This window comes from Scardinius erythrophthalmus (genome assembly GCF_964197995.2).
Source record: "Scardinius erythrophthalmus genome assembly, chromosome: 6".
Lineage (NCBI taxonomy): Eukaryota > Metazoa > Chordata > Actinopteri > Cypriniformes > Leuciscidae > Scardinius > Scardinius erythrophthalmus.
Window position 1 is genome coordinate 24231425 of NC_138226.1, and position 26423 is coordinate 24257847.

The 26423-nt window shown below is 36.9% G+C and overlaps 1 protein-coding gene and 1 long non-coding RNA gene across 2 annotated transcripts in view; one reads left to right on the forward strand and one right to left on the reverse strand.

The window, feature by feature from the left end:
- The window catches only part of LOC308692510 (rac GTPase-activating protein 1), an 11480-nt gene extending 9827 nt beyond the window's left edge, over positions 1-1653 (reverse strand). The window contains exon 1 of the mRNA XM_081368569.1: positions 1387-1653. Coding sequence (XP_081224695.1) covers positions 1387-1468 — 82 coding nt within the window. The 5' untranslated portion in view covers positions 1469-1653. The remainder of the gene's footprint in view (positions 1-1386) is intronic.
- LOC308692516 lies at positions 1541-26094 on the forward strand. Its single transcript, XR_014030351.1, has 3 exons — positions 1541-1686; positions 8405-8489; positions 24652-26094. It is a non-coding gene; the product is annotated as an uncharacterized lncRNA (long non-coding RNA).
- The last annotated feature ends 329 nt before the right edge of the window (positions 26095-26423 follow it).

Consider the following 26423-nt stretch of genomic DNA (forward strand, 5'->3'; position numbering starts at 1 on the left):
AGCCTATTCTAAAAGCAGTTTTTTTCTTATACTTGTAGCACAAAGATATGACGCTGTTACAAAACGTTTAACGATAAAAATGTGGGTTTTGTGCTGAAATAAGTGCTTTTAAAAAATAACTACTTTCCCTTTTGCTTCTAAAACCCCAAATGTTAAATAAGATGTATTGCTGGCTTTCAAAAGCACTGTACAAACAATACACCTTACATTTTTCAGATGTATACATTATCCCTTACGTTACACTGTAATTGACTTGACTTCCCTTCATTTTTACCTCCATGTGAAAATAACAGTAATTTCAAAATTATTATTTTACCTCAAAATGATTTTAATATAGCCCTGCTGCAATGGACTGGCCATCCATTCATGGCGTTTCCCTACGACTCGAGACGCTGGAATAGGCTCCAGCATCCCTGCGACATATGACAAACGGTTTGGAAAATGGATGGACGGGTGGTTTTAATACGTTCCTCTGACACAATGAAAACCCAGCAGACATATTATTGAAGTTCAAAGCACTGTTTTACTATAGACTGGGCATGCAATTTTCAGAGTTGTGATTGCTATCCGAGACAGTAATGTTCTTTCTGGTTTGGATTAAATGGGAGATTAATTTAGCCTCAGAAAAAGTAATTCGTAGAAAAATACCATTTTACAGTGAGTATTTCAATACTACCATTTCTGATGGATCATGTGCCACTGAAGACTGGAGTGATGGCTGCAGAAAATTCAGCTTTACAATCACAGAAATAAATTACATTTTAAAAAAAGAGAAACAGTTGTTTTAAATTGTAATTTCCACAATATTACTGAATTTTTTATCAAATAAATGCAGCCTAAGAGTATTCATTCGAATACAAAAACTCTGATTTTAAACTTTTGAACGGTAGCAACATGAAAATTTGGGGTTTTAAAAACACTGGAAAAATCACTAACGAACAACAGATCATCATCATCCATCAAATTCCTAAGGAAGATGGTCGTGTACACCAATTTTCAATCCACTGTCAGGGATCTGAAGAGGCTTTTGAAACCACGATAAATTAGTTTTTGAACGCCTTGCTCTGAGACCAGCATTCAAACCAGAGCAAAAGCAAATATGAGCATGCCAAAACAAGTACCTTACACTGTAAAAATTGACAACACACATGCTGCTGGTGGCCCACATGTTTAAATAAACCACAAAGAACAACCAAATATGAATGCATTAGAAATAGATAAACAACAACACTAAACAATCAAGCAAAATTGTGCTTTTCGAATGACAGACGTATTGGACCTAGGGGACAGGTAGGTTTTAATTTGAGTGCAAGGTCAAATATAAGATAAGATAATATAATTTTACAATTTTAAGAATTAAACTAAATAGGGAAAATAATATCTTACCGAGCTCAGAGTAAGTAGCTTCTTCTATAGCAAGCCTTTGCAAACACAGACTGAGGACTTCTTTTACAAACTGATCCCCCATGGTCGAGTCAGCTGATGATCCCGCATCGAACTCAAACAAGTCGTTTTAAATGCGTCACGTGAGTGTAATGTCACGGTCACGGGTCAAATGGATGTAGTTGCTCATGCAAACTGGACTAACGTTTTTGAAACTGCGTATGGACTATCGTTCCGGAAGTCAATCCATCAGCAACAATGGAAAAGTTCTTCTTTTCAGAGCAACCTGCTCTCTAAGACATGGTAAGAACTTTTAATTGACTAAAGGTCCTAAAGTGGTTTGAAACGTTAATTACAGATGCCATGTAATTGCCTGCTGATATTCACACTGAAACGATGTTGCTCTTGCAGTGCATATTATGTGTGTATGCATTTTTATTATTATCTTTTCAATCCGGTTAATACCATAGTGATTTTCAGTATAGGCCCATAATCTCTTGACTAGCTATGATTTGAGTAATTGACACTGTGGAAGATGGTGTTTATGTAGGCTATTGATCTTTTTACTTTTTTTACGTCATTTTTTTCATGTCATTCATGAGCATAAGAAACAAATAGAGAGATTTTTTGGGAGAAATATAGGCTATTTTATTCTTATATTATATTATGCTATGTCCTCTGTATTGGACACCAGGAAAAGGACAGGACAAGGTATAGGCAAAAGCAATGGGATTTTTAATTTCATTCACCAATCAATTTTTTGGTTTCAGGTTTAGGTTTTTAAGCAAACTTTGTTGATTCTCAACTATGTGTGAAAGATGGAATGAATTAATATACCATGCAGTATGTGAGTAAAATGTTCTTGGGGCAACATGTAATGAAAAAAAGGCAAAAAGATTGGCAACATTTCCATAACAATATCTAATATTTCATAGGAATGTTGATATATCATTTATTTTCCCGTTCACATGTGTCTCCCAAAATGCCCGATAAACATGCTTTAAAGTCCTGGTGTCCTCTACAGTGGATATGTATAAAATCAATGCCCTGTTTTGTAACAGAAAGTCATATTTTGATTAGAAACCACATGACATGTTCCTGAGATGTTGATTTATTACAAACAATTTAGAAAAATGAGTCAGATTTAAATGATAATTGCAAAATATTAACACATTTCCACAAGAGTTCGACATTTGATCAATAAATTAATGTCAGCCATTTTTAAAGACCAAGGAAAAGTTTTTGTCATGGCGTAACCTGCAAACATTTGATATCTCTGAAAAGCTCTGAATGTGACTTAAAACTGTGACATGTATGATGTCAGAGAAATTCACTAAAATATAATGTCCACGACAGAGGACAAAAGTCTATTCCTAGGTACCAGGAGGATATTATACAATCAACATACATCATCTTTAGCCTAATGCATGTTTAAGTAAACAGTTTTAAAGTCAATGTTTGGAAATGAATTTGAATGGATAAACTACTGTAACCTCTTACTCTTATCTTGTCCTAACCCAAGCCCCTATCCACTGTAGCCAGTAGAGGGCAGTCAAGGCATTTTGTGTTCGGCATCCACTGTTGTTGTACCTTCATATGGCGCTGTGTGAGCTTGCTAGTGATTAGGGAGGTGTTTGAGCAAAGCTTTGTTGTGTTTGCTTGACTCAAGAAAATAAGCTTCTCTGTGATATCATGCTCTGAGTCTCCGCTGCAAATGCTCCATTACACAAATAATGGTTTCTGCTGCTACTGGAGTCACTTTAATTTAGCACCCAAAAATCTTATTACAGTCATTTTTAACATGGCTGCTTTGAGCATAGGAGATCAAGAGCTGTGGTGTTTGGAGAGACCAAATTCAATTTTGCTGGAAATAAAAGACTTGCAACACCAGGTCTTTCTCATTGTTGAAACTTTAACTGGCTTGCAAGGCCTCGGTCACTGTTTGTGGAATATTGCATTTGAATTTTAGTGCTTTCATGGGTTTTATATGCCATCCCTTGCATAGCAATACAATCATTGATGTTCTTCAGCCATGATGGCAAACATTTAGCCTTAGCAGGCTGGACTAGATTGATCATTTTCTTCTCATTTAATATTAAATGCAGCTAATTTGTAAGACTAGAAATATAGATACAGATATAGATAAGATAAAAGTGTCTCTTCTAATTGTACTTCAATGAGTATTGTTTTATTTTTAGTTATTATCCTCATGTCCTGTGACTGTCTCTGTTTACAGCTGTGGACTACCGATACCTCGTGGCTCGTGTTACATTATTTTAGGATTAATATTAAGGATAAATACAATGTTCTTCTCTATTTGTCTTTTATGACCCGCCCTTTCCTGTGGATTTCGAAATGTTATGTTTTTCAAGAAGAACCCCCCCCCCGCTAAATTAAAGCTCGTTCTTACTGCAACATTGATAAAAATGTAATTGTTATCGGGTGTGCTGTGTGGAATGCCAAATCTGTTTTTTCTCTGAGGGCGTTGGGGTATTTGCATTTAGAAACTCTCAAAATTATCCGTTTCTGATGGCAAATGCACATTTGCTTTAGCAAGCGAATGTTGTGTTAATCTGGGGAAACATACATTTATAAAAGTAGGGCGTACATCATTTGTTTCATAAATGGACATGCCATGCAGTTGTTTTCTGATTAATATATTTATCTGCCATTGTTATATAAAATACAAGATATCCTGAGCATGTAGACTATTTTATTACAGATTAATTTGTAGTTAATGATTAGTCATGAATTAATCACCCCAGAGATGAATTTATAAACCGATTTTTAAAATACATGTTTTTTTTCCCCTATGTACTTTTATTTTTTTGTTTCTGTAAAGATGTAAATTATGTTAATTTGGATGGCACTCTGTAGCAAAGAACAAATAGATTTCTGGAGTTCTGCCCATAAACATTAAAAAGGCCATGTATTGTCTGTTGGCTAATATTAATGTTTGCTTTACAGTGCATTGGCTCATTAGGAAACTCATTGCCTTTGGCTGAGTACAGCTCAGCAGATGAGATGCTAATCTGAGGGCCAGAGACGAATGTGTTTGATACTAGTCTCTATTTAGTCAACACACTTTTACTAAATGAGCCATTTCTCTCATTAAGTGTTTACCCAAGAGAGGCGTTTATTCTGAGAGCATTAGTCTTGATTTGTTCATCCTTTTTATGAGATGTGCTGTCCATGAATAAAAAAGTGAAGATGACAGATGTGTGGTGCTTCGTAGTTCGTACTTGTATAAGTGCAGATTGTCACATAAAATATTCTCAGAGCTGTTGAGACATTGTAGACCTCCCATAAGGGTGCTAGGGTCAAATCTGATCTACTTCATGTCCTAAACACAGGCCATTTTTCTTAACTGTCTTGTTGTTGTAGAGTAAAAGGGAAAGCAACCAAAAGCAAAAGCTCAACACAAGCATATGAAAACAGTAAAAAATGTATTCAAATCCTGGCTTTTGTCAGAATGCAGTGATACATATTCTGAAGTGATTTCAGTAATGAGACTTAGAGGTTCACTTCACTGCAGGGTTTTGCTCAACCCTAATCAAACACACCTGAACAATGAAACAATTGAATGAATGAATGAATTAAACAGTCAAATGAATGAATCAATCGAACGAACGAACGAACGAACGAATGAATGAACAAGTAAATAAAAATGAATGAATGGACAAATCAATTGAACGAATGAATGAATCAATCAATCAATCAATGGATCATATGAATGGATCGAATGAATGAACGAACGCATGAATGAGTGAATGAATTGAGCAAATTAATGAATCAACCAAACAAACGAATGAATCAATCAAACAAATAAATGATCAAATCAATCGAATTGATCAATCAATCAATGGATCTAATGAATGGATGGATAGATCGAATGAAGGAATGAATGAACAAATCATTCAAACAAATGAATAAATTAATCAATCAAACAAACTAATGAGGACATCAACTGAATGAATGAATGAATGAATGAATCAATCAATCAATCAATCAATCAATCGAATTAATGACTCAATCAATCAAATGAATGAATGAAATAATTAATCAACCTAAAATAACTGAATGAATGAAATAATCAGTCAAATGAATGAATGAAAAAAGTAGTCTTGTAAAATTAAGCTTTACATTAACTTTGAAGATACAATTCTTGCTCTGACCCATTTAAAATCGTAATTTCGGCCACCCCTGAAATGGGTCATTCCATTGACATTACCTGAGCCGTTGAATTAAATACGTTATAAACCCCCACTCATTCAAGGACACACATTTATTGCACAGACGGAGCAAAAACATTTTTAAAATGCTTGTGCTGCGTTCAGTTGAGTGATAAATTTGCCCTCTTTAATGCTGTTAATCTGTTTGCTGAAATTTCCACAACATTAAAGGTCCCGTTCTGCGTGATCCCATGTTTCAAACTTTAGTTAGTGTGTAATGTTGCTGTTAGAGCATAAATGATATCTGTAAAATTATAAAGCTCAAAGTTCAATGCCAAGCGAGATATTTTATTTAACAGAAGTTGACTACAAAAAACGGCTCGATTGGACTACACCCCTCTACTTCCTGCATTAGTGACATCACCAGAACCGTTTCTTGACTAACCTCCGCCCACAGGAATGCTCCCTCAACTCTACTGGCTACTTGCGCACTTCTTATAACTTAGGCTACTGTGTTTACTCAGCTCTTACGGTGATTTTCTGAAGTAAAACTGACGCTTCATCTTTTGTGTGATGTACAATAAACTTTATTAAACTCATCAGTACATGTTTGATCATCATTCAGACAGCAGACTTGTAGGCTATTAATAAATAATGGATACATAGCCTACAAGCAGATGACAAATACGTTATAATAACCGTAATTAAACTACTAAACCATACCTGTTTCATCTCTATACAGCACTCTGACTCTGTAGGCATTATTGTCCGACTCGAAATGAACGCCGTTACTGAGAGTTTCTGATATTATCATCATTCCGTGAGATGAATTTTTCCTGACAGACTGAGCGCGAGCTCATGAAGCTCCGCCCCCTGGGTCGTCCAACAGCACCTCATTTGCATTTAAAGGGCACACACTGAAACAGGTCGTTTTTCTGAGCCCCAAAAAATGTAAATTTAAACATGCTGTAAAAAATGATCTGTTGGGTATTTTGAGCTCAAACTTCACATACACACTCTGGGGACATCAGAGACTTATTTTACATCTTGTGAAAAGGGGCATAAAACGGGACCTTTAACAACAACATTGAAAAAAAAAAAACATGTTTTTCAGAATCCTATAGCCATATAATGTATGTGATGTATATATGTGTATTTGAATTTATTTTCTGGTTAAGTTCACAACTATTGTGTTGAAATTCACAAATTGTAAATAATTTCAATGAAGTCACCCATTTTCTGTTAAGTTAATTTAGAAGACCGAATGAACTTTCATAGTGACAGTGTGCACTTATCTGCTGAAAAAGCCTGAAATTATGCACCTAGGGAAAGAAAAATACAAACCTCGGGGGACTTAGATATAAATACATAAATAAAATGTGCCTCATCCCAAGCTGTTACTGAAACTGTCAAAAGAAAAATGCCTCAAACTAATTCACATAGCAGGAGTATAGTTGAGTTCTTATAATCATCTGTTTGTGAAATTGTTCCCTGAATGTATTCTAATACCAACGTGAGCATTGATTTCTGTGCCAGGTACAGTACATCTGTGAAGTTCTTATGAGGTGAGCATGGAATAAACAAGGAATATGCATGCATGACTTCTCCTACTCCACTGGGACCCATTATCAGCACCGCTGATGCAGGAAATAGATTGAATGCTGAAAATAATACCCTTGAATAATTAATCAGATGGGTTTTAAATGTGCAACAAACACTCTAGCGTCTCTCTAGGGGAAAGAGAATGTGTGATTTTACAAGTGCAAGTTTAAAAGCTGAACTCAGTTTACATCTGAAACCGGAGAGAAGCCGATAACTAGGCGGAGGAATTAGATTAAACCCCTGTTTGCAGTAGAAAGCCCTCACAGTCTGTGTATGTTTGCTCTGTGCTTTGATAAGGCAGGAACAGGTTATAGGATCCAACGCACACTGTAGAAAAGGTCAGAGAGTCGACCATCTTCCCTCCTGATTGGGTTTGTTTCAGTAAGTGCTTTATTCGATAGAGCAAATCACACTTTATATCCATATCTTCTGATTGGAAAGTTGGGTGTCGTTTGATGCACATAAGCGGAACTAAGTAAATATTGGATTTCCAAGAGCACTTGTCCATTTGTGATCACTTATCAGTTTATGTGATGACTAATATCTCTCTGACTCATTAGTCTTAGCAGGGCTTAGATAGGATAAAACCAATGCGTTTTGAAAGTGCACTGAAGAGAAATGTCAACATTTAACAGTATAGTTTAGTTCAGACTGCATTGCATTTCTTTCTCCACATTTAGATTCATTTTATTGTGTCGGTTGTTTATGAAATTACAAATGTCAGTGGATGACCTTTCGAGTGACATTCCAGTTTCAGATAACATCAAAGCAACTAGTTGCATTCAATGAGGCAGAAATGCTGTTAACTTTACTTTGAAGAGACAGATCACTGTGAAGTCTCTGTTAGCGGACTTGCATATGCGAGACTAGACTAGACAGAATCTAAGAGTGTAGATATACACTCAAATGTTTCCTCAGGGTCTCAGCTGGTGTTCTATTGAAATTCTATTCTATTGTATCTAGTGAATGTGTTGTTTTTTCCCTTTCATGTTTGGTATAATTTTAAATGTCTCAGTGCGATTGGTAAAATGGTCTCAATTTCACAGCAGTCACTTATATTATTAGAGAATGTAAAACTTAGGATAATTCTGTTCTCTTTTTGGGTGGTTTCTCTTCAAGAAATCTGATAATCATTGCTCCTCTTTCCTGAAAACAGTTGTGATCCTTTGCGGCACGAGAGTAGGTCCAACAGATCCAGAAATATTGGTCTAATAAATATTTACAACTCTTTTGTTCTGGGTATGTAGTGGGAAGTGGCAGAGCAGTCATTGGGAATTCTGTAACCAGAAAACCTCCACACAGTGCTGTTCCTGAGTCCCGCACTGCTGTCAGGTATGCATTTCTTTGTATTTTCTAATTTGTAATTGTGTCAAGCACATTGTGCTCATAGAACACACATTTTAGTTGTTTTGTTTGTGCTACAACATGTACACATAGACTTGAGTTTATTTTTTTAAACTGCTTTACTGTAAGTGTTGAATGCAATACTTAGGTTAAAGGTTGTAGATGTTATGCAATCTAGACCATGTTTCTTTTGTAAATTGGAATAACTGTAACACTGAAATTGAAGTTGCATGTGTGACTATGTTGAATTTGTTTGTTTTGTACATGGAACACTGCTATTTACCATGTAGCTGCAGTAAAACCATATACATGAGTGCAGAATTGCCAGGTGGCTACAATGTGATTCACAATTGCATTATCGTTTTAAAATTGGCTCCTAATTGTTTAATTGTGTAATTGGCATGATTCATTTTTAACTGACAAATACCATTTTAAGTTCTGATTCATTTTGGACTCTCTTGAAATCATTATGACCAGTAGATTATGAGGAGGCTGATGCTACCGCAAATCTGTGTCCACAATAGCTCAAACTAAAGGCTCATGAATGAATGGAGTTGGCACGTCATCTGAAGACCTTTTGATTTCTTCATAACTGACTTAGCAAGTTGTACGGCAGTGGGTAAATAAACTACGAGTAGGCAACCCCCAAAAAACGTAGGCCCTAATAGCTAACCCTGCACCCTCTGACTAAGATCAGACTGGCGAGTTTCTGTCCGTGAGATCCACGTAACCCAGCCGGCGTGTGACTCTGTGTGGCATTGGGTTCCTAATGAACAAATAATTGAAAGTATGGGATACCCAGAATAATCAAATGTCTAAATTAATACATAACCAATATTTATGATTAGTTCCTAATTAGAAACACAATCTAAATTTAATAATCATTTCAAATAAGTGTCAGATTAAGCACAGAGCTAAAGTAAAATTAAGTGAACTTCACAGAAGGTCTGAAAATATCTACGCAATATGCTTTCTCCCACGCTGCTAATTACGTTGTTGGTCTGACGGTGGGTCCTTACAACAGATTGAACTAACATAAAACATACTGATACTGATCCTGTTGAACAGAATGAACATCATACCTGCATGCAAATACTTAACAGTAGAATGATAAATAGAATCATAACCACATTTACATCTAATATGACAGCTATATCTATTCACAAACAGTCATTTGGGAAGCTAATAAAATAATTGAGGATGTGCCTTACTCCTGATAAGAGTTTCAAAGTCTGGGGTGAAAGTAGTCAGAGCTAGCCTACCCTAAGATCGTACTCAATGTCCAACCTGGTCCTCTTCTTTGACTTAAGCTGGACTTAAGAAGAGAAGCCACTTTCGCACAGATATATAGTGCTGAATGGTAGGATGATTTTGATTGCACGAGTGGCGAGAGACGGATACTCAAAATTCGCATCATGGCACCAAAATTGGGAAAGGCTTACCTCACCGAATTTCTTTTTTAGCGTCTGATCACATGACAGCTTTACCAGCTAATTTTTTTGTTGCTTGGCAACGTGATGCTTTCCATGTCGATTCCAAAGGGATCACGTATCCAGGGGTTGTCTTCATGTTTCTGAGGGAAGTAGCCTAGTTATTGAATCGTGTTGAGGTGCGCAAACACATCAGCAAGATCAGCAAGTCAGATTTCATCGATAAAAGGATTATTTTCCAAAAGGAAGGCAGCAATTTCTGTTTTAAGTTTGTAACACATTGACAAAACCTTTCCCCTCGAGGGCCAACGAACTTTGGAGGGGTACCACAGCCGTATGTGCTCAGAGCCCAGGTCTTTGCATTTTTAAAACACTAAGAGTTCTTGGCACGACTTCTTTTAATGTCTCATTCCTTCTTGATAATGCCTCTCAATGCTAAAATCAGTGATTCCAGGTCGCGTTTGGTGCCCTCTCAAGAATTCTCTTTACCACCCCTGAGTGTTTTCCAGTCATAGAGGCTGTTCCATCAGCCAACAACAAATCCACAGTATTGAAAATGCCCTCTGCCGTTGTAGTGGTGGGGAGAACTCTGCTGCAGAGAAAATGCTCCTGCAAGTCCCCTTCGCACACGTCTCACATAAACAAGTAAATTTGCTTGATTAGCAATGTCCGTGGATTCATCCATCTGAAAAGCGTAATAATCACTTGCCTGTACGTACAGTAAGTTGTAGTCTAGTCTGTTGTAATATCATCAACCATTTCTTCAATGTGCCTACATACGTATCATTTGACAGTGGTATGGTCTTCAGCTTATCTGTTGCAGATTGATCCAGCACCTCTGTCCATGGATCTATGTCCATGGCTGCAGGTTAGAGAAGTTCTTCTGCTATTGTGTGGACTTTCTTAGCCTTTGCAATACTTAGTAAAATGTGAGTTTCTGCACTTGTTTTGAACACGAAGATGCTAGGCACTTATGCAGTGCCCTCAGCTCCACATGTTTGTATTTGCAACCCAGATGTTTTGTTTCTAAATGACGTTTCAATTTAGATGGTTTCATGCTTTCTTGTGAGGGTACTTTACTATATATCACAAACTGAGGTTTCACACTGAGGCCCTTTTTGTTGTCAATGTACGTAAATCAGTGTTTTGCATATTCGGGGTAATACTTGCGATTCGCCTGCATTTAAGAACATTTAAAAAAAATGTTTTTTGTTGTTGTTTCTTTGACCGTAATCTCCGCGACCCACTCAAAATGGTCCTGCAACCCACCACTTGGGAAAAAGCACTTGTTTTTTAAACCATGGTAGCAGTATTTCATTTGACTTTTTGCAGTTATTAATGGATTAATGTCTGTAATATATCAATTTGATTGGCCGAGTTTTACAAGAGTGGTGTTTGCATCATTACAGACAGGTGTAGGGATTTTTTAACTCTTTCTGCATGAGTGAATCAATGATTTATTAAATTAAGTTTAAGTCGTTGTATAAAAGCAGTATCACACTCATAATTGTGCTGTTTGACTCTATATCAGCAGGCTGTGGTTACTTGTGGCCTTGTACCTAATTTAGAGTTTGATATAGAGTCTAATGTCAAATTCACACTACAAAGATGGCACAGAAACACTTTGGAAAGTTTCGTCTTTACACACTGTTTATTGCTGCTCAGAGCTGCAGATGCATTAACAGAGCAATTACAAATGCATACTTAGATTCTGAGATGGATCAGAGCTGGACTCATTTAGTCTGACTTTTTATGCTGCATTGATTCTACACATAATTTTGAGCAGGCAGAAAGTAGCCTTAACTCAGTTATGTAAAGACACCTTTACCGTACTCCTTGTGGGATGTTGCTTAAAGGACTAGTTCACCAAATAAAATAAAAAAAATGACCAATTATCCCATAATTTACTCGCCCTCAAGCCATCCTAGGTGTATATGACAAAAGCGCATCCATCCATCATTAAAGTAATCCATATGACTCCCGTGGGTTAATAAATGCCTTCTGACATCCATGAGAGTAGTATGGGTCAGTGGCTGTGGGCGGATGTTGATTGTGTCTGACATCTCTCTTGCTCTGCTCTGATACCCTGAAGTATCTTGTTTCCCAGGGTCGAGCTATATTTTCTATATATTAGGGTTAAAGTAAAATTGCATGCTTGCCTTGCAGATGGTTGCTTTGGAAGGTACCCTCTTGGGGTTGATGAAGGGTGAATAGAGTATGTAGGGCAATTAGTTCCCCCTACTTCATTTACCTCCCTCCCCAACCACTGTTGGATCTTGAAGTAGGAATATACCACTGGGTGATGTATAGGCCTCGCTAGTTTGACCCATGTTAAAGCCCTAGATACAGTGGGTCATGGAGAAGTGCATTTATTTAAGTTAGGGTTGAGCTGCTCTCCCCCAATATACTGGGATTTTTAAGTAGGACAATGCTCCCCTACAGCCTCCTTAGTATGTGGATTAGAGTTATTGACAACCTGTAGCTTGCCTTTTTTCTTGTTTGCCTCCCTGTCTGATTAATGACAAGAAATATATCTCCTCTTTGGATGGCCCCAAGGGTTTATGATAGGTGATCGAAGCAGATGGGCAGTATTTCCCTCTACTTCATTCACTTCCCTCCCCAACTATTGTTGGGTCTTGAAGTAGGGACAGCACGCCCCTTGGAATGGCCCTGGTTTGACAATGCTAATAAGTAGAGGAAGTTCACCTGTGGGGTGGCCCTCCTTGTTCTTAGCTCTACAAGGGTAAATTAGAATCCCTTGCTCCCCTTTTAAAATCATAGGTATGCTATACCCATTATGTTTGTGCATATTCTCACCTAGAGGCAGTCATCCCCACGGCATGGCGGAGTGGGTATTTGTTCCCCATAGCGTCAATCCAAGACACGTTGTTGAGTTCCGCTTTGAAAGGGAACGTCTCAGGTTACGGGTGTAACCATAGTTCCCTGAGAAGGGGAATGAGATACTGTCTCGTTGCCATGCCATTGGGTCTGCCTGCATGTCTCTTTCAGACAAAGAAGTTGATGACGTGTGCTACAGGGGCCCTCTTATTCTTCCGGGTGCTCAGCTTATGACGTCACAGGCTGTTGCCAACCAATGAAATTGGAGTGTATTTACACATGCTTCAGGCATGCTTCATGACAATGCGAAGTATAGCTTGCAGTCTTTAAATACAACTTATGTGAAAAGCATTAAGATATAGGGGTGTATAATCATTCTAAAACAAATCTTACTTTGACGTTGTCTTGCCGAAATACACTGGTCTCTCCAGGTTGGGTTGTAGACTCATGGCTTCAGAATGACGCCGGTTCAACGAATAAAGTGATTGGCCAAATCAATTCAACAAGGTAACAACACAAGCTTTGATTGGATCTCACTCCGGCCAACGTTTGTGATAAGCTAGCGAAATTAAATCTATTTTTATACTTTAATGTGCAACAATTGCCGTTGGAAACAATCGGTAATCTTTTTGTGAATTATTCATACAGCCAAATTTTAAAAATGAGCCAGACAGCTCCTGGGTAACTATCAACTATGAGATAGACGGACTCGGCCCACCGTCTAAAAGTTAAAATATATTTAAAAATAGATTTTAAAAACCTGATATGGTTTACCTTAACATTTTCTTGCCATGAAAATTGGCACAGAATCTGGCATTGCATTACAAACAAACAATCAAACTAATTTTAAAGAAAAAATTATAGTAGTTTAAAATCAAATGGTAGGTGCAGCTGCAGTGATGTTTTGGTCAATGTCTCACGAATCAGTGAAACAATTGTCTTTATTTGCCATTTCTTGCTTTTAAGATGGATTAGGCTATGTGTAAAGACCCATATTTGAATTTTGGCTCATCTAATTGTATATGCAGCTGTAAGCTTTTATTGCAGATAAAAATAGACAAGACAGACATGACGGATTTTAAAGCAAAGCTATTCCATTACTTACAATCACTCTAATGTTTCCTAAAGGTAAAGTTTTAATTCTGGATCTGTATAATGGCATTCTTGGCAGAGCATGGTATGTTTAGAGTTATTTGACAATGGTGTGGTTCCCTATATTATGCCACTTGAACACAGCCACCCCTTTGCTACTGTTCACTTACTGTATACTGTCAAATGACTTTCAAGCATGAAATGAATCGGGTACATCTCACTGGAGATTTTATTAGTTTTTTTTTTTTTATTATTATTATTCTAGCCTACTCTGTCCTTTTGTTCCTCTGAGATGGTTCTCTAGAGAGGAACTGTCTTGATAGCTTGACACAAACACTGTAAAAACATGAGCAAGTCAGACTAAAGTGAATAGGGAGAGAAACTCCTGTATCAGATGAATGTAATAGATTGGACCACATTATGTGATTGAAGATGATGTCAGCTTCCCGTATGGCATACACTTGTTTTAGTTTTGGAGTTGAGTTTCCCATGACTTTTGAAAATCAGATTTGACTCATCATTCTGCCAAGTATTGACTACAGAGTTGTCAAACAAAGACATTTAATACAGAATACTGTATTATCGGCAATTCATGCAGCCTACCTTAAATGTACAATACCTAAAACCTTGACAGAAAAGGCTGTAGTGAAATGAAAAATCGGTCATTAATTACTCGCCCTCATGTCGTTTGAATCCTGTGAGACTTTCGTTCATCTTTGGAACACAAATGAAGATATTTTTAATGAAATCTGAGAGCTTTCTGTCCCTCCATAGACAGCCTATGTATTTACCACTTTCAAGAGCACCACAACGCATGCGTGTTGTGCAGAGGCTGTTACGTGAAAGCACTTTAGATATTATTATTTTGTAAATAAAGTGCTAAATTATGTTATCTTGCGCAAACAAAGCGCTCGTGTCACTTCATAAAATTAAGGTTTAAATATTAAGCAGCACAACTGTTTTTATTAATAATAAGAATACAGTTTTCTTGAGCAGCAAATCAGCATATTATAATGATTTCTGAAGGATAATGTGACACTGAAGTCTGGAGTAATGATGCTGAAAATTAAGCTTTGCCATCACAGGAATACATTACTTTTGAAAATCTATTAAAATAGAAAACAGTTATTTTAAATTGAAATAATATTTCGGTATTGTTTACTGTATTTTTCATCAGATAAATGCAGCCTTGGTGTGCATGAGAGACTTCTTTCAAAAACATTGAAATTGGAATCCCCAAACGTTCGAACAGTTTTGTGTAAATTCATACATGTTCATCATTCATATGTTTCATTCATAAATGGTTTAAAATCCAGATATTACATATCTGGTAGTCTAGTACTCTGAACAATTGTGAACACTCCCCTTTTTCTTTATGCAGTTAATATCCCCATAACATAATTTACAGTTATTTATGTCTGTGCATGTTTAAGTTCTAAATGAAGTAATAATGAAGTTTTGAGATGTCAAAAAGTTGAGAAATGTCAAGCAGTGAGATGACAATGAGATTGTATTTTTAAACGCATTGATAGATATTAACACAAATCAATTTGATTTTGTGCACAAATATTTTAACATAATTTGAAGGACATGAATGAGAGAATTCATTATTTCATAATATTACAGTGTGTAATGAGCGAAACACAGCCTAATAAATTCCAACAGTTGTTGTCTACTTTGTAGAATTATTTGCATTATCTGATATTTCTAGGGACAATCTGTATATACCATGTTTGGTGGCATTCATGAGGACTACTAAAAATAACAACACTAGGCTAACTATTGCTGACTGACCGCATAGTGCTGGCATGTAGGTGGACCATTAATGTAAACACAGTGGGTTATGTATAAACCGAATGTACATTCATAGGCAGGAATAAAGATCAGATGTGTACCTTGCAGCCAGAGGGTGAAAGAGAGAACTTCATAGATTTTGAGCGGCTGTGATGATAAAAGAAACATTTCTGCAACTTACACACACCGTGGCTTTGCAGTAGTAGCAGCTGTGTTCTAGTTTTATTTTTCGGTCTGAAATCTCTGAATGTTTTGTTTTCCACCCGTCTCTCCTTGGCTGCCCTGTAGGTCTCTTTTTAAATGTTTGTATTCCGGTACATTTGCGTCATCAATGCGAAAATTTGTGGCAGATGTTTACCACAGTAACCAGGAAACAACTCAAAGAGGATGTGCAAAAATTGGAAAGTTGTTTTCACTTCACTTCACTCAAAATTACATGTTTATTGCATGTGTCTGATGCTGATTAATTATTATTATTTATTTTTTTCATCTCTTGCAAAGGCATTATCAGCAATGAGAAATGCTTAATAATAGTGGTTGATCTATTTAGATTTTTTTTTATGGCATATGCCATGCCATTATATTAGAGAGCATGCTAAAGATAGTAAAACACATGCATAACAATTGCTGAAATTATTATTATTATTATTATTTTTTTACATAATATAAGTTGAAAATAAATACATTTTTGATTTCCAACTTTAATTCTGCAATCCTATTATTGTATTTTTCACAAATAAAGAAGTTGTTAAAAATATGAATAAAAATGAAGTAAACTGCATATTTGCTGAATGTTGATGCTAGATGAAATTAAAAGCCAACACTGTACTTTATCAGATACCATTAACTTTCTTTTTTTAATAATTGTCTAATAATTTATTAGACAGAACTTTTAAACAGAGACAGTAAACTAATGTTAACTAAATAAAGTCCTGCATGCTGTTAAAATAAAAGTCCTGCTTCCTTCACATTGTAATTATACAATATATTCTATATTGTAATATATACAGTGAGGAAAATAAGTATTTGAACACCCTGCTATTTTGCAAGTTCTCCCACTTAGAAATCATGGAGGGGTCTGAAATTGTCATCGTAGGTGCATGTCCACTGTGAGAGACATAATAAAAAAAGTAAAAAAATCCAGAAATCACAATGTATGATTTTTTAACAATTTATTTGTATGATACAGCTGCAAATAAGTATTTGAACACCTGAGAAAATCAATGTTAATATTTGGTACAGTAGCCTTTGTTTGCAATTACAGAGGTCAAACGTTTCCTGTAGTTTTTCACCAGGTTTGCACACACTGCAGGAGGGATTTTGGCCCATTCCTCCACACAGATCTTCTCTAGATCAGTCAGGTTTCTGGGCTGTCGATGAGAAACACGGAGTTTGAGCTCCCTCCAAAGATTCTCTATTGGGTTTAGGTCTGGAGACTGGCTAGGCCACGCCAGAACCTTGATATGCTTCTTACAGAGCCACTCCTTGGTTATCCTGGCTGTGTGCTTCGGGTCATTGTCATGTTGGAAGACCCAGCCTCGACCCATCTTCAATGCTCTAACTGAGGGAAGGAGGTTGTTCCCCAAAATCTCGCAATACATGGCCCCGGTCATCCTCTCCTTAATACAGTGCAGTCGCCCTGTCCCATGTGCAGAAAAACACCCCCAAAGCATGATGCTACCATCCCCATGCTTCACAGTAGGGATGGTGTTCTTGGGATGGTACTCATCATTCTTCTTCCTCCAAACACGTTTAGTGGAATTATGACCAAAAAGTTCTATTTTGGTCTCATCTGACCACATGACTTTCTCCCATGACTCTTCTGGATCATCCGAATGGTCATTGGCAAACTTAAGACGGGCCTTGCATGCCATGCATGATTTCAAACCATGACATCTTAGTGTATTACCAACAGTAACCTTGGAAACGGTGGTCCCAGCTCTTTTCAGGTCATTGACCAGCTCCTCCCGTGTAGTTCTGGGCTGATTTCTCACCTTTCTTAGGATCATTGAGACCCCACGAGGTGAGATCTTGCATGGAGCCCCAGTCCGAGGGAGATTGACAGTCATGTTTAGCTTCTTCCATTTTCTAATGATTGCTCCAACAATGGACCTTTTTTCATCAAGCTGCTTGGCAATTTCCCCGTAGCCCTTTCCAGCCTTGTGGAGGTGTACAATTTTGTCTCTAGTGTCTTTGGACAGCTCTTTGGTCTTGGCCATGTTAGTAGTAGGATTCTTACTGATTGTATGGGGTGGACAGGTGTCTTTATGCAGCTAACAACCTTAAACAGGTGCATCTAATTTAGGATAATAAATGGAGTGGAGATGGACATTTTAAAGGCAGACTAACAGGTCTTTGAGGGTCAGAATTCTAGCTGATAGACAGGTGTTCAAATACTTATTTGCAGCTGTATCATACAAATAAATAGTTAAAAAATCATATATTGTGATTTCTGGATTTTTTTTTTTAGATTATGTCTCTCACAGTGGACATGCACCTACGATGACAATTTCAGACCCCTCCATGATTTCCAAGTGGGAGAACTTGCAAAATAGCGGGGTGTTCAAATACTTCCTCACTGTATATATATATATATATATATATATATATATATATATATATATATATATATATATATATATATATATATATATATATATATATATATATATATATATATATATATATATATATATATATATATATAATAGCTGTGACGTAGTTTATCTGGTTATTTTTATTTTATTTTTTGGCTAGTAGAAGTTCTGAATGGCCGGTAACTTAAAATCAATATTTTGTAGCAAAATTGGCTGGTGGGGGAAAAAGTTCATTTCAAATTCTGGGGATGAGGTATATTTTGCATAGAAGTATGTATGCAATGCAACATATGTTCACTGAGCAAAGGTTTTCCAATGATGATGTGTACTTCAACAGTTGTACAGTTGGCATATTCTTTACAAGGAAATGAATGTTTTTCTACTGATGCATATGTACCATGAATGTATAGACCGAGGGATAGTTTCTTAATATGGAAAGTGGATTGTGCCATGTGTAAGCATGAGGTATACGTTCCATTTTAAACATAAGCAACATGTTTTGCTACATTACAAGGAAGTTGTAAGTCCCTCAATGGTGTATATAAGCTCAATCCTTACAGTGTAGCACCCAGAGAAACACATAGGTAACACACAAAGGCATAATGGGTTGAGAGGAGAGAGAGAGAGAGAGAGGAAAGAGAAATGGGGAACAGAGAAATTTGGAATGAAGACCACCTCGCCTGTAACCTTCCTCTTCTTCTATGCCTGTTTCTCTCGTATGTCTGACACATGTATATAAAAATAAGTAAGAGATCTCTTGGCAAAATGACTGGTGTAGCTTCTGTGATTCAACCAGAATGGGGAAAAGCTTGATTTTTCAAATCTACTCCAGCTTAGAGATCCACTCGCACAACTTTTACACAAGTTACTGTAGTAAACACTGTACAAAGGTATTGCTCTTTACAACGTCAGACACATAACGGTAATTAATATGATTATTATGACTAACCCTTTTGCATGACTGCATTATCAAATAGCTTATAATGTGTTGCTAATGTTACACAAAACATGTACTCGTTCGCCATCTCCGAGTCAGACAGCTGCCTTCTGAAAATCAGGATCCTTAGAAACGCTTTGAACATCATAGGATGTCAGTGGAGAAAGGCATGTATTTTATCATAACATCATAATTTACATCATATAGGCCTACATAATTCACCCACTATTGCTAAATGTACACAATTTTCCATATCAACAGAAACATATAATGGCATGGCTTCTTTTGAGACTCCCCTGCTTCACAGCATAGTAATGATGATATGCTAAAGCCCGCCCCCCTTGTGAGAGGATTGGTTACAAGTTAGTTTGTGACATCAGAAACACCAGTGATTTCAAACCGTGTTTTTGAGACGGTCTTTGGTTCACTGGACAAATATTCAGCAATGGCGTTGACTCATGTATTTGCACATGGTTTGTCTGAAAACATATTGAAAACACCACATAGACATATGAACAACATTAAAAACTTGATTTTCACCACAGGAGGTCTTTAAATATTGAGTTACTTCCACAAACTAGTTGCTTTCATCCTAATGGCAGATCACATGAATGGTATTCCAATGCAGTTCCTGCTGTTTGAAAGCAGCTTTCTTACCAAACTTACTCTTACGTCAAATAGACTAATGTGTACACACCAAAAACTGCAGTTGGGTCTGCCTGCATTGTAATCCTGTTATTAGTCTGGAATTTCCGCAATGCTGTACTTAACCAAATGTGTTATTTTCCTCCATCCTTTGTGTTTTGGTCTAGCGCTTGGGGATTGCAGCAGTGTAGCGCTGTCAAAGGTAAAACATCATTTTGTCACTGAAGACTGACAAAGGCCTATTAATTAGTGGAGTTTCATTAATCCAGGCAGCTAATTATCCCAGGAGCATGATTTGTGAGCTTATCTGGAGAGATAAGGAGTTAAATATGATGATAGTTCTGCTTATCCTTGCTATGGGTAATTGTAATTACTACAGTATAGTGTAATAGGAACATTGGCAAATTGTCTCAGATTAAAAAATCATTATCGTTCTCCAATGAACATGCAGCCTGGTCTCCTGGTTTATTATGAAAACAATGTAGCAATTTGGCATAAACTGAGACAGCAGATTATAGCTAGCAATTAAGATTCATTCTTTCACGACAGCTTTTATTCGTAACTGGCATAATGTCATGGGCTGTCAACAGCGTGACAAGGGCTTCTTATGAATCTGACACAGGTATAAATGACTCCATATCCTGGCTCTTTACCACTGGGTAAAAGCTCTAATTAAATGTCCTTGAATTCCTGCACTGATTCAAACATACGGCCTACATTATTCTTTCTGCATCACTCTATTCTTTTATGGCTCATGCTCTGATCTTTCAAATATTGGTACCACATTGGCCTCATTCCTTTCTATCCATTATATGTATATTTTTGGATTTGATTGTATGCGAAGTAGAAAGGGAAATTCATCTCAATGGATTGGCCACACTGCAATGAAGCTGGAGTTTGTCTAAGAATGAGAGTGGTTTGGTGGAGCAGCAATTAGAATCAGCTTTGATTTTCTTTCAGGCTGCATGATGAAAGCTGGCACTTTTAAACAATCATATCTCGAAGCCATTTCTAAAACCTGCTGCTCATGTTACTGATGCAGTTACAGTAATGCAAACAAATTTTTGGGTAACATATGCTTTTATTTTTTTTGTTCATTTAACTGTTATTATTATTAGCTTTTTGTTGTTCTAGCATTATCTACAGTTCACTTGTGGTTCAATATAACTTATATTTTATTTATATTATTTGGGTTAGTTCAGGTTGTAAAATATCAAAACATTGATATTTGTTAATTAATAATTCATATTTTATATATATATATATATATATATATATATATATATATATATATATATATATATATATATATATATAAAATATGAATTATTAATTAATAAATATCAATGTTTTGATATATTACAACCTGAACTAACCCAAATAATATAAATAAAATATAAGTTTTATATATATATATATATATATATATATATATATATATATATATATATATATATATATATATATATATATATATATATATATATATATATATATATATATAAAACTTATAAAATATACGTTTTGTATGTGTGTATATATATATATATACAGTGAGGAAAATAAGTATTTGAACACCCTGCTATTTTGCAAGTTCTCCCACTTGGAAATCATGGAGGGGTCTGAAATTGTCATCGTAGGTGCATGTCCACTGTGAGAGACATAATCTAAAAAAAAAATCCAGAAATCACAATATATGATTTTTTAACTATTTATTTTGAATTGAATCAGAAAAACTGATTGGCTGATGCCGATATTTCAAAATTGTCAAATATCGGCCGATATATCGGCCTTGGCGATATATCGGTCGACCACTAATATATACACACACACACACACACACACACACACACACACACACACACACACACACACACACACACACACACACACACACACACACACACTTAATCATTTAGCAGAAACTAATTTAGAAATGTATATAGTGTCTTGTTTGTTTGTTTTTGCTTATTTTGATTGAGAATTATGGTTAAAAGATGTGTACCATGTTTTGAAGGCCTAAGTAAATTATGTTATTACTTCTATGGTTTCACATTGCATAACATTTTTAGTGATTTGATTTATTTATTTTAAATAATACCATCTAATATGTAAATAAATAAATCACTAAAAATGTTATTTGAAAGTTTTTCAAAGACATATTCAAACCACTATCAATACAAGTCAATCAAGTCTCAGTCCACCTCTCCATAAATGTAGAAACTCACCAAAATACTTCGGACCCAATATACAATAATGAGGCAAAATCCCTTTATTAACCACTTTCCTTTAAAATGAGCAGATGCTACATTGTATTTTATCCTGTGCAACACATACATGCCTCTTTTTTTTGTAGTGTATACCCTTTTAAAATGTGATTGTTCATACAATTATTTTACTGACCAGCAGTGGCTAATTGCATTAACTGCTTTTGACTAGTCTTACAAGTTAGTCATCTAATTCTTTTTTCTTCAAGACTGGTCGTAACTTTTAAATTCAGTTACATAAAAAGGTAGATTGGTCAAATTTGGATCCAAAAAGTAAGACTAATTATCCCTTTGTTAACTGCTAGTTGGTCAGACTAGTTCTTGGACACAGACTTAACATAGTGACATGTTTATGCAACCTTCCCCAGGGCCAGTGACTCGTTGGCCTCTGATCTGACTCGACCTAAAAATGCTATGTTTGACCATGCTAAAGTATTTAAAAAAGACAGACAAGGAAAAAATGGCTGCCTCTAAACTACTGGGTCTAGTCAGTGTTGTCAATCTTCCAGAGAAGATTGGGATCAATTCCACTATGTGTGCTATTCTGACTTTAGCACGGCTCCCATTAGATGTTTACTTCACCTCAAATCATAGAGGAGAGAAGTGCGCCCACAACTGTCAAAGGATTTAGCACCTGAGAGTAAGAAAGCTGCAGCATTCTGAAACAATCACAGCGGTGAAAATGGAAGCAGATTGGGCCTGCTGTGGTCTGATTGATTTGTCTCGGACGAGGGTAAAATAAAAGTTCCTTTTGTGAAGATTTTAAAAGATGAACCCTTTATTGTTCACGTTGTGAAGACACCTACTTTACTCGACAGCTCAGTGCAGCTTGATCTTTATTTTCAAATTGTTACTGGTGGTATTTCACTAACAATTGGGTTAAATTTATCTCGTTATCTACCATATGCGATTCTCTACTAAAATCTCCTAAAAACCTCCAAACCTCTTTTAACTGGTTGCATTCAGGCAAATTTTTTAGAAAATCAAAATGGATCTTGTTGAATTAGAATTTAGTAGGGCTGGGACAATAAATTGATGCATCGTGAATCGAGAAATGATTCTGGATCGATTGTGAGATTTTCACAATTTATCGCGATTCTCTCTAATTTTTTAACAGCAGATGGGCACTGTGTGCTTTAGAAACAGCCGTACTCTGCTTGCTTCCAATGCCTTACACACACTACTTGAACCTTCTATAAAATAATCATTCATAAAGTTCGAAAAGGTTGAAGCGAATTACTAGGGTGTTTGTAGTGTGCTGTTTACATTAATCTTGTGTCATCAAAGCATTCTGAGGTGCAAGTACATTATCATACATTATCATACTTCTATCATACTGAGCGTGTGGATAAAAACTAGCCTAGAGCGCCATCTGCTGTTAAAAACTAAGCTCAGAATTGATTCGAGAGAGAATGGCGATGCATTCAGAAAATTTGGGAATCGATCCACGAATCACGATGAATCGATTTATTGTCCCAGCCCTATAATTTAGTACATTTAAAATATATTCATTTTAAATGTAATATTGAATAACACACTACAGTTAAAATTATTAACTTGTTCACAAGGCAAACGTTTCTGGACTTGTGCACAATGGTGCATGTTATTCATGCTTGTTTTCATTGCGTTTCATGCATAGTTTTCTCGACCTTTTCTTTTCTGGTGACACAAACCAAAGACCATACTGTAGTAGGCTATATTAATAATATTAACCAGTAATGTCATAGCAACAGAAACCTAAACCTAAAAAAACTGCATTTAGAAACCTAAATTTGCATCCAGGTATGTCTCCACCTTCTTTTTTTATTATCTATTTGATCTACATTATGTATTTTTACTGGATACTAGATTTTGTCTAGTATCCACAGTAGCTAACTGTTGTCACAGTAACTGTTTGGCTAGTAACTGTTGTCACAGGTTTTTTTTAGTTGCCACTTTTGGCCTTTTGTTATTTTAGGTAAATGCTTTGGTATTTGACATAAATGTCGTATGCACTTTTTGTCTTTCAAGAGCATGTAAATGCACATTTGAAAAAAACTTTTCTTGCTCTCAGGTTGATGACTGATGAAAAGTAAAAGGCTGTCTGAGAAGTCGGCTGTGACTCACTGTTTTAATTGTTGTAGACAGATTCACATCTATTAAAATAAACTGCAGGTAATGCATTTATGTAACTGTGCAGTGAGGTTTAAAAGCCTAAGTCCACTTTAGAAATCTTGGATTTTTTTCTATTTAATCTGCAAATAAACAGTTTTAGAACTTAAAATTAAACCAAGACAGTTCTATTGACAATTTTATGAACAAGAAGTTAATATTGAGTGAGTTACTTTTCAGACATATAAGTACTCCCTGTTTTATTCAATCCTCTATCGCTTCTTGTCTAGACTTAGCGCGGTTAATGTGATTTATTCTTTCTTTATTCTCCTGGTTATACTCTGCATGTTTATTAAAGTATCTTTGTTAGAAATTCTGCATCATGTATCTCTTGTCTACCACCATACACATGACAGAAGAACCAATCAACAACAGTATTTTATGGACGGCTTCTTACAGAACGGCTGGTCACTGGAGGAGTACGTGGAGGAATTCCTGGAGCATTACGACGAGGTGTGCTGGGATGATGAAACTTTGAAACAGGTTTTCTGGAGCGGGATGGACGATATCCTCAGCCAGATGCAGCTGTTGGGGGAAGATCAGCATCCTTTCATGGAGTTCATCGATTATGACTTTTGGGTATGCAGATCCTCCCTCTCTGAGGGACAACGACAACATTAAGTCTGACTCCCCAGGGCTATCAACACCTCCAGCTGCCATCTCTCTGCCCACTACAGAAAGGACACATTGTCCCAGCCTGGTGTGTGCAAGTAAAGTAGAGAGATCTCCCACAACAGACCAAGAGACAATGCCCATGACCACCACAGAAACATAGCCTGATTCAGTGCCCACTGCGGAACACAAGTTTAAGCCTCCTCCATCACTGGAGACAGAGCCGGTCACCACATCCGTCCCGTGATTGCTAGGTCCATCAACGAGTTAGTGCCGGTGAGATAATACACCGATGAGTGTGTATTATCTATACAGCGTGACACTGTGAAGCGGATCCCTGGGCTTCACCTCGGGCCTCCAGGCCCATTGCTCCACCTCAGCCTATCAGCCCGTCGGCTCTGCCATGACTCTATGCTTCCTTAGCTCTTCCATGGTCCGCCATCACTCAGGCGTCACCGGGCTCCTCCTTCCCTCTGGCTCCACCTTGGTCCTCATTCCCTCCGGTGTCACCCCATTCTGCCTGGCCCTCGTCCTTGCCTTGGTCCCTCAAGCCAGGGGTATCGCCTATGGCTTCCGGGACTAAGATGTTGATCTGGACCATTGTCCTCAAGGCTTTGTATGCGTCTCCAAGGTTGATAGCTCTGCCCCTGTCCGTAGGCCCCAAGGCTCTGCCCATGAGGTCTATCAGGGCTCCACCTTGGCTCCTCTTTCCTTCATCTCTGCTATAGCGTTCCTAGCAACAAGCTCTTCCGGTTCCCTGAACTTTGCCAGTTCCTCGTCCACTTCCAAAACCCCTTCCCTCCCTCCACTCTGGTACTCAAGTCTGGTGGGAGGGGGGAACTAATGTCATGGTCATGTTATGTTTCTTTGTGTTTTTGTTCATATTCCTGTGTTTGCTTTCTGTTTAGTTCATTGTTTCCATAGTTACTAAGTTCTCCCTGCTTGTTACCTAGGTTACTTAATCCCACCTGTATCTAGTTCAGTTCTCTGTGTATAAGTACTCCATGTTTTGTTCAATCCCCTGTCGGTTCTCGTTGTGATTAAGTGTGGTTTATGTGATTATTTGATGCGTATTTATGTTCTCCTGGTTATACTATGCATATTGTCTACCACCATACACTTGACAACAGGCCTGAACTGTTTTAAAAATTTGAATGGATAAAAAAAAAATAATAATTGTAAAAAATAAAAAATGTAAAAATAAAGACATTTTCTCTAGTGGTCTCCGACTTTTGGACCCCATTGTATGTGTGCGTGGAAGTGTCAGGTATAGAGTGACCTGAAGTGCTCTGCCTGTCCTTAAATTTATGCCAGTGAGAGTGACATCATACTCGCCATCTTCCTGTGTGGGAGGTGGCCGGAGGGCCCCCAGTTTCAGACTTCAAGAAGAATTATTGTCATCTGAGCATGATGGTGCCACGGGGTGAAAACTCTGAAGATGTATATTGGTGCATGTATACAAGTATGAATCTCAACTGATTCAAATGCCTGCTTTCATCATCTTGCCTACGCATTCTACATCTTTTCACTGGTGCTGTTTAACAAATCCTGCTTGCAAA